The following is a 14325-nucleotide window of genomic DNA, read 5'->3' on the forward strand; positions in this document are numbered from 1 at the left end:
ACACACACACACACACACACACACACACACACACCCTGCTTAAATGTCTCACTGCCCTCTCCCTGTCCCCTGCCTGCAGGCAACTGGATCTGAGGGGCCCACTAGCCCCTGCCATGGCTTGGGGACTGGGGAGCAGAGAGCAGAGGACAAAGCTTCTCCCAGTCTGCCTGGCAGGAGACCTGCCCCAACAGGCTCTCCCTGGGAAGACAGCATAGATCAAAAGAACTGGGAGTGTGAGTGAGTCCCAGCCCTGGCTCCTCTTCCTGCCACTGTGACTTGCAGAAGAGTTAACTCCTTCACTGCCTGCAGGAAGGCCTCAGAGATTCAGCAGGGTCCCTGGGAGGGAGCTGACACCAGAGGTGGCAGGCTTTGAGCCTACAGTCTGGGAGGTCTGATACCAGGCTGGGAGCAGCTCCTTCACAGGGCCTGTACTTGACAGTTGGTTGTGGCTGTTTCTCTCTTATCTTTCTCCTCTCACCCCCTCACAGGCCCCCAGGTTCCCTCCTCTGGCTCTGTCTTCGACTCTTATCGCTGCTTCTGCTGCTGCTGCATGGCTGGCTAGATTGTGCTGCCTCAGACAGGCGCTTGGAGCCCTTGGTGAATGTCCATTTGTACCCGTGCACAGGCGTGTCCGTCCGTGCGGGAGCAGCCTTTTAGTCCCTACCTACCCTAAGGGAAAGGACAAAGGGATCAAGTGTTAGACAAGGACTCTTTAAGGCCCTGAATTGGAACCAAAGAGCTTGGAAAGCTAGAAGAGGGCCGGGAGAGAGCACCCCTGGGTGACGCGCTGATAGGGAGACCTCCCGCAGGAGTCAGAGCCGTGCCCTAGGTGCTCAGTACTCTGCCTGAGCCTCACTCCTGAGGGATAGCATTCCATAGCTGCCTCTGGCCCCATCTTCCTCCAACTGCTGGTCACTCCCTGCCCTTGGTTCACACTGCTTGAGCCCTGAGCAGGGGCTGTGTCTTACCCTGGAGCCAGAGCTACCATCTGGCACCCAGTGAAGCCCGGGTGAGGGGTCCATTTCAAAATGAAAGAATGAATGCTATTCTTTGAAGGCAGTGGGCTGGCTCAGCCAGGGACCCCAGGCTCCCCGACTCCTTGCACACATAATTGTGAGTGGGCAGCGTGTGCATCTTAGGGAGAGATGAGTGTGCAAATGCCCCGGAGTTGAGAGCCAGCTGTGGTCAGGGTAGGACAAGCCTCTGCTCTGTTTCTGCAGGCCCGGATGGCTGGTGAGCGAGGAGCCAACGCAGTACTCTTTGACATCACCGAGGATCGATCAGCTGCCGAGCAGGTGCCTAGGGACGCAAGGGTGTTCCAGGAGAGGGTCTGGATGGAGGAAGGTAGGGTTCTTGGGGTGGCAGCAGAAGTCAACCAGCCCTGCTGGGGCTTTGTTCTCTGCAGCTGCAGCAGCCCCTGGGGCTGACTAAGCCAGTGGTGCTGATCTGGGGCAGTGATGCCGCGAAGCTGATGGAGTTTGTGTACAAGAATCGGAAGGCCTATGTGTGGATTGAGCTGAAGGAGCCCCCCACTGGGGTAAGCACCTCAGGCCTCAGCCACCTCCACTTTATCCACCAGCCCCCCCCCAAACCCTCTTCAGCCCCTAGACATGTGTCTTGCATCTCGGGGAGTTTCTCCCACTCTCTGAGCCTCATCTACAAGATAAACAGATTGGGCCCGGTGGGTCCTGAAGCAGTTCAGGTGCTCTCCAGCAAGCAGCTTCCACTGCACAAAGGGATCATGTCCTCCTTTGCCTGCGAACACATAGCTTCCCAGCTAACACTTCTCATAGCTGCCTGCATCTAGAGATCACTCTCCTGCAGCCCCACATAGAGAGGGCTGCCTACTTCATTGAGTTTCCTCTCTTTATCCCTAGGTAGGGGGCCCAGGGGGGCTCACAGCTCCCCACTCTTTAGTCTCTTTACTTTTTCCTTCCTGACTTGGTCTGGCTCTTTCTAGAGTATGACCCTTGTCTTCTCTGCTTCCCCCACCCACATCCCCAGGCAAATTATGACGTGTGGATCCTCCTGACCTTGGTGGGTACGGTCTTCGTGATCATCCTGGCTTCGGTGCTGCGCATCAGGTGCCGCCCCCACCATAGCAGACCGGTGAGCAATGTGGGCTGCCTAATAGAAGTGGGTATAGGTATGAACATGGAGGGAGAAAGGAGAATGTGAGACAGACAGGTGTTTTTATGGCCATGAAACTACCTCCATTTAAATAAACACTCTACGCTCTCTGCTGCTTTTAGCAGCCTCTCCTCATATCCCTTGTCTATCCATCCATTCATCCATCCATCCATCCATCAGTTCACCCCCCCATTCATCATGTATATCAGTTTCAGGTGTTGGCAACAGCACCATGAATAAAAACAACCAAAAAACCAAAATAAATCAAAATCCTCCACTCTTTTATTTTCAATTTTTTATTAGATATTTTCTTCATTTACATTTCAAATGCTATCCTGAAAGTCCCCTATACCCCCCCACAAAACTCCCCACTCTCAAGAAGCTTTCATCCAGCAGGGTAATGGTGACATATACCTTTAATCCCAGGACTCGGGAGGCAGAGGCAGGTGGATTTCTGAGTTTCCAGGCCAGCCTGGTCTACAGAGTGAGTTCCAGGATAGCCAGGGCTACACAGAGAAAGCCTGTCTTAACAAAACAAACAAACAAAAAGCAGCTTTCATCCTAGTGGCAGGGGTGGGGGAAGCAAACAATAAAGCAAGTAGGATGCATAATAGTTTTGGTGGTAGCTTGGCTTGCTACAGACAACAGTGAAATAGCAAAGAGGAGCAGGCATCCTAGAGAGACAGGGCTAGCCTTTTCTAAACCAGTGCAGGTGAGTCTGCATCAAGAAAAATGATGATATAGCCCAGACCAGCCATGGGTGAGCAAGGGGCAAGCAATGGGCGAGCAGGGGAGTCACTGTAACTCTGGTTCAAGAAGATCCAACACCCTTTCATGCCTCTGTCCTCTGTGGGGCACTAGGCACACCCCAGGTGCACAGACACACATGCAGACAAAATACCCACCCACACAGACTAGAATATTAATACCTTTTTAAAGAATTATTTATCTGTGTTTATGTGAGTGTACTGTCACTCTCTTCAGACACACCAGAAGAGGGCATTGAATCCTGTTGCAGATGGTTGTGAGCCACCACGTGGTTGCTGGGGATTGAGCTCAGGACCCCTGGAAGAACAGTCAATGCTCTTAACCACAGAGCCATCTTTCCAGTCCCACATAATAATATCGTGTGTCATCGAAGGCAGAAAAGCCTAAAGAGATATAGGGAGGTGGTAGGATGAAAGGTCACAGCTGTGCAGGAGCTCAGAAGGGATGTGCCCTCAAGGGCACTCATTTGGCTGTGCGATCTAATGGGGGGGAGACAGAACTGAGGCCATGCTGGGGCCCAGGAGAAGGGAGAGCAGAGCTCTCGATTCAGTATGAACTCCATCTCTGCTCCCAGGATCCTCTTCAGCAGCGGACAGCCCGGGCCATCAGCCATCTAGCTACCAGGAGGTACCAAGCCGGCTGTAGACGAGCTCGAGCCGAGTGGCCAGACTCAGGGAGTAGCTGCAGCTCGGCCCCCGTGTGTGCCATCTGTCTGGAAGAGTTCTCAGAGGGGCAGGTGAGGTGGGCCAGGCTGGAGATGGGGGCGGGGTGGAGAGGTCTAGGTGTGACTACATCACAACTGCATCTGGGTCTATGTGTCCTCCAAGGCAGGAATCACTCTAAGATCTGGCCATTTTGTTGAGCTTCTAAGAACAAGCATTCATATTGTTGAGAGGGAGCTTCGTGTCAGGCTCCAGTGGCGCTTTAAACACATTATCTCATATTAGCGCATGACAGAGGAGGTTGGAGAATAGATTGGGTGCTTATCCTTACTGACAGCAGAAACTGTTGAGAAACTTGAGCCAGGCATTGTGGTGTATGCCTCTAATCCAGCCTCGGGGGTGATAGGAAAAAGAACTATGTAAAACTGTCTCAAAAAAAAAAAAAAAAAAAAAGGGTAAAACCAAAAAACTTGCCCAGAGTCATGCAGCATAACACAAATCCACCAGCAACCAAGGCCCACACCGACATTACTCTCTATTCCTTTGCAAGTAGGTGACTGCAGGAAAGCAAGGCCAAGAGGGAGTTAGGGAGGTCCTTGTAACCTTTGGTTGGGGCACTCTTGTCTGCTTCAGGAGCTCCGGGTCATTTCCTGCCTCCACGAGTTTCATCGAACTTGTGTGGACCCCTGGCTATACCAGCATCGGACTTGCCCTCTCTGCATGTTCAACATCGTAGGTAGGAGGTGAACTCGAGGGCTCTTCTGTGTGCGTACAGACATAGCTGCCCCAGTAGGAAAGGGTTTCTCTCGTGAGGCTGAGGAGAAGCAGCTGCTGCCATGTTGGCTTCAGCTGCGAGCTGTTCAAGATCACCTTGTCTGTCGGGGAGAGTTGTCCATACTGAAGCCATCTTCGTTTCCTTAAAGAGTGTGTTTTCATGATGGTGGTGCTTCTAAATCTAATTTGTTTGCAAATTTGTTAGTCTAATGTTCTGGCAATAAAGGACCCTATTCTAGTAAAATTGGCGTAGCAATTTTCTAAAAGATGGAAGTGAAATCAACATCTTAAGGAAAAAAGAACCTTATGCTAGGGGCTAGAGAGATGGCTCAGCGGTTAAGAGCACTGACTGCTCTTCCAAAGGTCCTGAGTTCAAATCCCAGCAACCACATGGTGGCTCATGACCATCTGTAATGAGATCTGACAGCCTCTTCTGGTGTGTCTGAAGACAGCTACAGTGTACTTATATACATTAAATAAATAAATCTTTACTACAAAAAAAAAAAAAAAAAAAAAGAACCTTGTGCTAGTCCAGCCAAGAGGACACTGTCATGGTGGCCCCATGTGAGAGTCCTATTGGCTGGTGGGAGGAGTGGATAGATTTTAGAGTAGATGTTCTTTGTTCCCCAAACTGAGCTCAGAAGCTATACAGGGTCAGATGGATAGCTACGCCTTTCTGAGTTCATTCTCTGTATGAAGTCTTTATTTGTGAAACTAAATGTCCATGTTCTCTATTCGTTTTCCCAGAGGGAGATTCATTTTCCCAGGCCCCAGGAGCCTCTCCATCTTACCAGGAACCAGGCAGAAGACTCCACCTCATTCGCCAGCATCCTGGCCACGCCCACTATCATCTCCCTTCTGCCTATCTGTTGGGCCATTCCAGGAATTCAGTTGCCCGGACCCCAAGACCTAGACCCTTCCTGCCCTCCCAGGAGCCAAGTATGGGCTCTCGGCATCAGCGCCTACCCAGGACTTCACATCTCCGGGCCCCAGAAGAACAGCAGCACTTGGCAGTACCTCCACACCCCTACACACAGGGCTGGGGGCTGAATCGCCTCCGATGTACCTCTCAGCATCCCACAGCTTGCCCAGTGGCCCAACGACGGGCCAGGCCTCATGACAGCAGCGGGTCTGGAGAAAGCTACTGTACAGAACGCAGTGGTTACTTGGCAGATGGGCCAGCCAGTGACTCCAGCTCAGGGCCCTGTCATGGCTCATCCAGTGACTCAGTGGTCAACTGTACAGACGTCAGCCTGCAGGGCATCCACGGCAGCAGCTCTACCTTCCGAAGCTCCCTGAGCAGTGACTTTGACCCCTTGGTATACTGTAGTCCTGAAGGGGATCTCCAAGGCAAAGGGATACAACCTATCTTGACCTCTCGACCCCGCTCGCTGGACTCAGTGGTACCCACGGGAGAGACCCAGGTTTCCAGCCACATCCACTATCACCGTCACCGCCACCACCACTACAAAAGGCAGTTCCAGTGGCATGGCAGGAAGCCTGGCCCAGAAACTGGGATCCCACAGTCCATGCCTGTTGCTTCTCACACTCAGCTAGCGCCATCTCTCCCTGACCAGCAGCGCATCGCACCCAACCCAACAGCTTCTTCAATGCTTCCCAACCCACAACGGCCCAGGGCCCTTACAGAGCCAGCCCCTGGCCTAGCAGAAGCTGCCAGCCCCAGCCCCAGTCCCAGCCCCAACCCCAACCCCAGCAGTCTTTTGAACTTGCAGAAATCCAGCCTCACTGTCAGGCACCCACACAGAAAACGGCGGGGTGGTCCCTCAGAACCCCTGCTAACCTCTCTGCCCCCCGACTTGACTGTGCACACGGCTTGCCCGGTTTTCCCGCACTACAGTCCCAGTCTGGCATACCCTTGGCCCCCAGAGGTTCACCCATTGATGTTCAGACCTCCAGGCCCAGATGGGAGGCTGCTACATGAAGTCCCAGGCCCCTGTTACTCAAGTTCACAGCCAGTGTGGTTGTATCTGAATCCCCGCCAGCCTCTGGGACCATGCTCGCCTGGAGAGGGACATTCCAGGTGGACTTTTGACACCCCAGAGGACAGGAGATGTCCTTACTCACACTGTCAGGTGCTGCCAGCCCAGCCTGGTGAGTGTTCAGGGAAGCGGGGGGTTCTGGGAAGAGGAGACTGTCTGGGTATTGGAGGGCAGGTGAAAACAGCCAAGGGGTTGGTGAGCTGAGGAGATTATAACTTACCTGAAGCACAGAAGTCAGAGGTGCTTCTCTGCTTCCCTAGGGGCCCTTGGGTTTTGGTAAAGGAACCATTAAGGTACCTGGCAGTGGTGGCACACGCCTTTAATCCCAGCACTAGGGAGGCAGAGAAAGGCAGATCTACGAGTTCAAGGCCAGCCTGGTCTACTGAGTGAGTTCCAGAATAGTCAGGACTACACAGAGAAACCCTGTCTCAAAAACAAAACAACAACAACTATTGAGAGAGAGAGACAGACAGAGACAGAGAGAGAAACCACTAAGGCTTCTCTTCCACGCATTCTTGTTAATAAGGCCAGCCACGTTTTCATGGGAACTCTAAATCCTCAGCTCTAAGCCAAAGCTTTGCACATTTGTCTACATAAACCATCCACCCTTTCCAAGGCTCACTACCTCCCAGCCCCCCCCACCTTTAGGGCACTGCACAGATGGTACACCTCTTAGCCTACAGCCATTGCTAGAAGGACCCTTTCACCTCAAAGGAAGACCCCAGAGATCTTGAAATACAAATCCTAGAATCCTATAGGCGGGGCTTGAGAGCTACTGTCATTCGTTCATTCATTCATTCATTCATTCATTTATTCATTTCTTCCTCCTGATTACATGCTCGCTGTATGCTAGGTCCTAGGCAGGCTTCTGAGGACGTAGAGCTTGCCACACAGGAGACCCAGGTTCATGGGGAAACAGGCATGAAAAGAGTGTGTAGAATCACAATGTCCACGGTCACATGATATGAGCATGGACCAGGTGTTTGATGGCTCCCTTTGGACTCTGTCCAACTACGTCCAGTGCTGGCAGAATCAGACCACCTTTTGCTCTAAAGTCGGTGCCTCTATCTTCCTTGATCGTGACACTCACTGTTTGCTGTGCCTCTGCCAGCTCTGTCATCTTCTCAGGGTCCGCTGCTGATGGCCCCTGGCCATAGGGAGTCCAGCCTGAAGGCCCCAAAGTTGAGAGGCCTGCACACCTAGTGTTGTGTCCCGTAGAGTTGTGCAGCACAGCTCCCTCTGTCCCTCCACGCCATGGTCAGGGTCATCAGCCTTTCAATGATCTAGAATCAGATGTTCTCTTATGTCACCTGCTGTGACCTTCAGTGCTCCAGTACCGTCTAGGTCCATCTAGCTCCCTTCCCTTCCTCTGCTCTCTGCTTTGAGCTGGGTAAACATGAATTATAGTTCCTGCTGCCCAGAATGCCCCACTGACTTCCCTGTCCCTACAAACCATTTCTGTACAACTAACCCGCACATCCTCACGGTCAGAAAGTCTTTGCTCACTGCTGTGCAGGATCGGCACTCCTCCCTCAGTGTGTCTCTCAGGACCCTGGTTCTCTCCCACTGTCATAATATCCATGTGCCTGCATGCCTTCGCTGCTAGCCTATTCTTTTGGATATTCTGTTCAGCAAGTGGTAGCGAGCCAAGTTCACAATGAATGCCTAATAAATATTTATCGGGTGAATGAATGAATAGTAAGTACCGGTCACAGCGATTGCTGTGAGTACTTCTCTGGGTTTGTTTTTCTCTCCCGTATCCCAGCGGGGCCCCTCTCAGTTTCAACCTAATCACCTTCACAGACATTATTTCCTGTGTCTCCCTCTCTGTGGTCCCTTCCCTGCCACAGCCTCTACAGGTGGGGGAAGCAGGACATTAGCTGGACCCTCGGTGACCTCTTCTCTCCCCTCTCTTCTCGTGCAGGCTCGGAAGAGGAGCTGGAGGAGCTGCGTGAACAGGCTGTGTGATGTGAGCTGGTGAGGTGAAGCTGCGAGTGTGCTCCAGGTGACTCGGGGTTCTCCCTGGCCCAGGGTCCTGCTCCTCACCACAGCAAGCATCTCCTTCTGCCATGCTTCCTGGCACCGCTGGAAGAAGAGTGCTGACGGCGGGTGGCGGGAGCTGCTGTTTCCTGCCCCAACTCCCAAGCTTGTCTGCAGAACACACCGACAGTGCAGAAAGTCTTGTGTCCAGCCAGACAACCAGCCAGTATCCGGCCTGCATTTGCGGGGTAGACTCCTAAAGGCTGAGTTTTTGACAGGAAGCTATAAGTGAATATCTAGATGTCCTAAAGGTGCTGCTCTTTCCTCAAGCCCCGCTGGGTTTCCCCGGCTGGGTCTCCTTTGTCCCAGGCTTCAAGCTCACACGAGCCAGTGGGTTCAGCTGAGTGCAAGATCACATCTCACCTCCTTTCAAGGCTTCACGGGGGCAACTTCGGCTTTATCATTTCCTGTCTTCACAAAAGAACAAGGAGTTTAGGTGAGCCCCAGTCCCAAGAGAGGTCTCTGTAGCTTCTGCGGCCCGGCACCTGCCTGGTCGGTGCTCAGGGAGGAGCCGTTCTTCCTTCCTGTTCTTAAACCAGTCTTAGCCTGCAGGCTTGGGGGAGCCAAGGAAGAGTTCTGTCCCAGAGGTGGGGACTGTTACAGACCTGCCTGGGATGAATCTTTTGATTATCAAACTCCTTGTCACTCAGGCAACTCCAGTTCCTCTGAGGTAGAGACCAGGGGATCAATGCTCCAAGCTTTCCCCCCTCCAAGTCCAAGGCAGGCAGAAAGGAATGTCTACTAAGCTTCATCTGGGAGAGTGGGAATGGGAAGAGGAAGTACAGCTACAGGAGTCCTCTCCGAGAGGTTCTTGGAGCAGAGATGGAGAATGGTAACATGTAACCTCGTGGGGCTGCAGGGCCCGGAAGCCCACCTTCCCAGTGTAAGCCATACAAACCAGCAACCCAACTGAAGGTGTGCAAGTGGAAGTGGAACAGAAAGTTGGCCTGGGCAACTTGTACCAAGCGGGCAAGGGCTGATGGGCCACCTGTGGCTTTGTCCCAGCACCCTGACCATTGTCAGCCCCTCAGGCAGTATCCTTGCCTGCAATGTGAAGGTGGGGGCAAAATGGACATGGGATCCTCCTTGGAAACCATCTCTCCTCAGAGTCAATGGGGAGACTGGCATCCAGGCACCCACGTGGGTATTTATATCTGAACCAGACAGAAAGATGCTTGAATCAGGCACTATGTTGAAAAATGTATTTATTTGCTAATATATTTATCCATAAATATAATCTGGCTTTGTGGTTTTGTTTCATTATGATTTTTCACTCAGGATAACAATTCCATCTTCTCTATTTTCTTTTGTTGGACTTTTGAGGCCCAGCCTGACCCTCCCAATTCACTACCCAGCTGAGATCTAACCTCAAACTGATACTCTTTCCCCTCCCAATTGCTGGAGTCACAGGCTTTACCATTATTCCCTCTGGTTTCGTATGCTACTGGTGATAGCAAAGCTGGTCAGGTAGGGTAGTTTTAAATCCCCAGAAAGGTCAGAGAGCAGCGCGCCTGGTCCTCATCACGATTCAGTCCTTTATCTGTCCTTTATCTGTACTGGGCTGTTGGTGACTCTGCTTCAGTTACTGACTTTGTGACCTTACTTGGTATGTGTGCATGCACGTGTATTCACATAAGTGTGAGGGCAGCCTAATCTATAGAGCAAGTGCCAGGACAGCAGAGCTACAGAATAAAGACTTTCATAACAAACAAACATACAAACAACAAAGGCCTCTCACTTGAACTTGCCTGGAGCCCCTGGGATCTGCCTATCTCTGGCCCCCAGTGCTATGGTTATAGCAGCAGACCATCACCCCCAGCTTTTATGTGGTGGGTCCTGAGCCAGCTCAGCAGGGTACCTGCCTTTTACCATAAATAAGATGATCCTCCCTCAGAGTTGATAGACGACTTACATGAGATAGCGCAGTGAAAGTGTATTCCAAACTGAAAAGAGATTTCCCAGTGCTAGAAAGTCACTGAACCCCATGTGGATGCAGTTTGGGATAAAGTCTAGAATCAGTCTTGCTGTCACGCAGTTTCAATGAGAAGGGCTAGAAGGACAGAACAGCGGGGATTGCAACTATTTATATCCCAGCGCTCCAATTCAGATAAACACAAATGACCAGGCTTTTGCCTACACTCCAAGAGAAATGGTGCTTTCTCTATATCCATTCCTGGGGAGGGGGGTGGGAGTGTGTCCCTGCAAACAGATTATCCTAGGGTCAGGAAGAGCCTTTGCTCTGTTCACACTGCACCAGACCTCGTACTTCTGCATGGTTTGCTCAGGATATTGTCTGGGTGCCACTTCAGAAGACAAGGAATTTTGTGTCTTACACAGTAAGTACATTGGCAGCTGGGGTGGGGTTAGAGTATGAGAAGTGAGATACCTAATCCACAGATGTTCCCATGGAATTATGTCTAAATGTGCCGAGAGTTTTACAAAGCGTAAATTATGAGCCAGGCGCGCAATCGAGAGGCTTTTAGGAGGAATTAAATACGCGTTTCCCCCTACCGAACACGCCCCCCCTTTCCCCGTCGGCGCAGCTCAAGCTAGCATTCCTGGGGACCGCAACCGAAACCCTATCACGCTCTCGCAGTTACAAGAAGGGGTGGGGCGTCGTTGGGTTCTTTTTTTTTTTTTTTTTTGTCTCTGCAGACATCCAGAAAAGCAAGACTCACTGCCTCAAGGCTTAAAACAACCGAGCGCGCGAAGCGGCGGGCTCGTATTCTGAGCATTCCGGCGGAGACTGAGTCGAGGGCCGGGAGGACTAGGTCGGCCTTGTGTCAAAAAGTCAAACACCCGTGCGTGGTGGTGCGCGCCCATGATCCCAGAACTCCGAAAGTGAAGGCAGGAAGATCAGGAGTTCAAGATCACCTTAGGAATTAGCATTGTCTCAATAAATAAGCAAACAAAGTAAAACAAGCAGACAAAACAATCTAGGTTCTCCCCCAGAGTTTGGAGAGCACTCGGGGCTGCAGCCTGACTGCTCCATCAAAAGGCCCGCGGCGCGGGGCGCAGTCCCGCCTGTCGCTCCGCTCCACGCCTTCTGCGCATGCTCCGACCTCCCCCAGCTGCCCCGCCCCTACAGGCGCCTCGGCCCCCAGCGCGCGCGGCCGCCTTCCGCTCCAGGTGACGGGCGCGCGCGCGGCCCAGGTGGCTCGGCGGCCCCGCCCAGCGCCCCGGCGGGAGGAACCATCTTCTCCACGGGGAGGTCGGGGCGGGGCCTGCGACGGCCCGCACCGGAAACGGAAGTGGCGTGCCGGACGCGGCTGGCATGCCGGGTACTGGTCTATTTACTTCCTGCGGCTGGAGGCTCCTGTGTCGTCGCCGCGGTGAGGATGGCCCTGGAGACCGTTCCGAAGGACCTGCGGCATCTGCGGGCTTGTTTGCTGTGCTCGCTAGTCAAGGTGTCCGTCGGGGCCTTGGTTGGAGGAGCGATCGGGGAGGCGGAACGGGAGAAAGAGGGTGAAATGGGGCCAGACCCAGGAGAGGAAGGCTCTGCGATCCGGGGAGTGGGAAGCCTAACGGGGCTGCCGTTTCCGTCCACGGAACGCGAGCCGGGTGGCTGTGCCTGCGGAGGGCTGCCTTGCAGTTCTCGGCATAACTGAGCACAAGGTTGTCTCCCCGACACAGACGTTCGGTGGACTGGAAAGACACTAGGAGCCAGAGCAGCCGAGAGAGTAGCAGGAGAGGGTGCCTGACCCCAGAGAGACTAGAAAATGTGTAAGCTGAACTAGGGACGCGAGCAAAAAGGTATGAGGGTGGACTTGAGGAACAGTTTGGAGAGCAGAGGGTGTTGGGTTGCGTAGAGAACGAAGAGGTTGGCTTTGTCGAAATTATTAAGACGCTGTTTTTGCTCATACTTGCTTTTATTTTCCTTTCCAGACTATAGACCAGTTTGAATATGATGGGTGTGACAATTGCGATGCATACCTACAAATGAAGGGCAACAGAGAGATGGTTTATGACTGCACCAGCTCTTCATTTGATGGGTAAGCCCCTTTCACGCGTCTTTGTTTACATCTGCACCATCGTGGCTGTGACCCAGGAAGTTAATATGGGGTATATTTTTGATGTCATACGACTAGCTGGTCTCAACAGTTCTGAGAGCTAGTCCCGCCCAGTAGCTGTAAGCTTTTGTAGCTACTGAGTATTTGACATGTGGCTAGTTCAAATTAGAATATGCTTAAGTGTCAAATACATAGCAGCGAACAAAGATTCAGCATGAGGAAAAAGAATGTCAAATAATCTGAATTTTTAAAAGATGAGTTAAATATTGAAATAATGTTTTAGGGTTATTTGGTTAAAATAAATATTGAAGCAGGGAAGTGGTGGTGCACGCCTTTAATCCCAGAGCTTGGGAGGCAGAGGCATGCGGGTTTCTGAGTTCGAGGCCAGCCTGGTCTACAAAGTGAGTTCCAGGACAGCCAGGGCTACACAGAGAAATCCTATCTCAAAAAACAAACAAAAAAAAATAAATATTGAAGTTATCTTCATCTTTACTGTTTTAAACAGTGGCTAGGAGGACATTTTAAATTTTGTGTACTTTTTCTGTAGTCCTATTTAACAATACTTTGCAATCCTTGTCTGCTCTATGATAGCTGAGACTGTATTTGTTGTTTCCTAATGCCTGACACAGGATGTATGAGGTGTAGATCTTTAATGTTGAAGTGATAGAAGTATAATACAGCGGTAGAGCATGTGATTACCACATGCAAGCCCTGGGTTCAATTCCTGATGCTCCTCCAAAAGTGTTGGCTACATGAAGGATCTGTTTTGGAAATGAAGGGAAGGGTACAGTTACAGTAACCTACTCCCTCCTATGGTATCTTAGTGAATATGGTGACTTATACCTATAATCCCATCATCCGAGAGAGACACCAGAGAACTGGGAGTTCAGAGCAAGCCTCAGATACATAGTGAGTTTGAGGCCAGCCTGAGCTACCTGAGACCCTGTCTCAAACAAGACCAGCTAAGATATCTCAGCAGGGTAAGGTGCCTGATAACCTTGACCTCAATCCCTGGATCCCACAAGATGGCAGGAGAGAACTAAGTTCCTAGAATTGTTTTCTGACCTCAACACATTCATCCTGGCATGCGTATGTGCACACACGTGTGCACACACACACACACACACACACACACACACCCCAAGAGAGTTAACTACAAAAAATGGGAGAGGCAAGAGTGGTCTGGCCTTTGTCCAGGCAGCAGCATTGCTAAGTTTCTTCTGCTCAGCAGGCCAGTTAAAGACCTCATGTAAGTCGGGCTTACGTGCACCTAGTGTTTGTTAAAGTTCTGTGAGAGTGGGTCTGGTGTCCTTTAGGGGAGAATAAAAGATTGGGCAAAGAGATGCTGATTTGGCTCCCTTTGACTAGTCCATTGGTAGTATACGAGTTTACCCTTTCACGAGTATTTGTCATCAACTGCTACTAATCAGTTGCTGTCTTGCAATATATTTATCAATACACTAGTTCGTAAGTACTCAAATGCTAAATTATTCACAAAGAAAATAAACAGAAAGTAAGCTAAATCTTAAGAGAGAGAGAGAGAGAGGCTGATTTGGAACCTTTAGCTCCTGTGCGTGCAAATGCATATTCCTGTATCCCCATCCCTTTGTTTCCTCAAGCCATTCGAGGCTGACAATGACGAAACTGGGTGTGTTGATGCAGCCTTCAGCCCTAGCTCTCAAGCTGAGGCAGGGGGACACAAGTGTCATGTAGCCCTCTGCTGCATCATAAGACCCCCATCTAAAAATATAAAATGTAAAATGGAGTCACTCTCATCTATAAGTGAACACCTCTGCTAGCTGCTTTGAAAAATGTTAAGAGTTACACAGCAAGAGGCTGGGCGGTGGTGGCACACGCCTTTAATCCCAGCACTTGGGAGGCAGAGGCAGGCGGATTTCTGAGTTCGAGGCCAGCCTGGTCTACAAAGTGAGTTCCAGGACA

General features: G+C 51.3%; 2 protein-coding genes across 2 annotated transcripts in view; both read left to right on the forward strand.

Annotated features, from left to right (window-relative positions):
• Rnf43 (ring finger protein 43) overlaps positions 1-9611 on the forward strand; it is a 72279-nt gene extending 62668 nt beyond the window's left edge. Inside the window, exons 4-10 of the mRNA XM_021213504.2 lie at positions 1221-1295; positions 1406-1537; positions 2005-2109; positions 3473-3634; positions 4194-4296; positions 5082-6446; positions 8259-9611. Coding sequence (XP_021069163.1) covers positions 1221-1295; positions 1406-1537; positions 2005-2109; positions 3473-3634; positions 4194-4296; positions 5082-6446; positions 8259-8302 — 1986 coding nt within the window. The 3' untranslated portion in view covers positions 8303-9611. The remainder of the gene's footprint in view (positions 1-1220; positions 1296-1405; positions 1538-2004; positions 2110-3472; positions 3635-4193; positions 4297-5081; positions 6447-8258) is intronic.
• Positions 9612-11645: 2034 nt separating this feature from the next.
• Supt4h1 (SPT4 homolog, DSIF elongation factor subunit) overlaps positions 11646-14325 on the forward strand; it is a 5835-nt gene continuing 3155 nt past the window's right edge. The window contains exons 1-2 of the mRNA XM_021213270.2: positions 11646-11781; positions 12260-12366. Of these exons, the coding sequence (XP_021068929.1) occupies positions 11713-11781; positions 12260-12366 (176 nt within the window). The 5' untranslated portion in view covers positions 11646-11712. The remainder of the gene's footprint in view (positions 11782-12259; positions 12367-14325) is intronic.

The sequence above is a fragment of the Mus pahari genome, chromosome 14 (assembly GCF_900095145.1).
Source record: "Mus pahari chromosome 14, PAHARI_EIJ_v1.1, whole genome shotgun sequence".
Taxonomy (NCBI): Eukaryota; Metazoa; Chordata; class Mammalia; order Rodentia; family Muridae; genus Mus; species Mus pahari.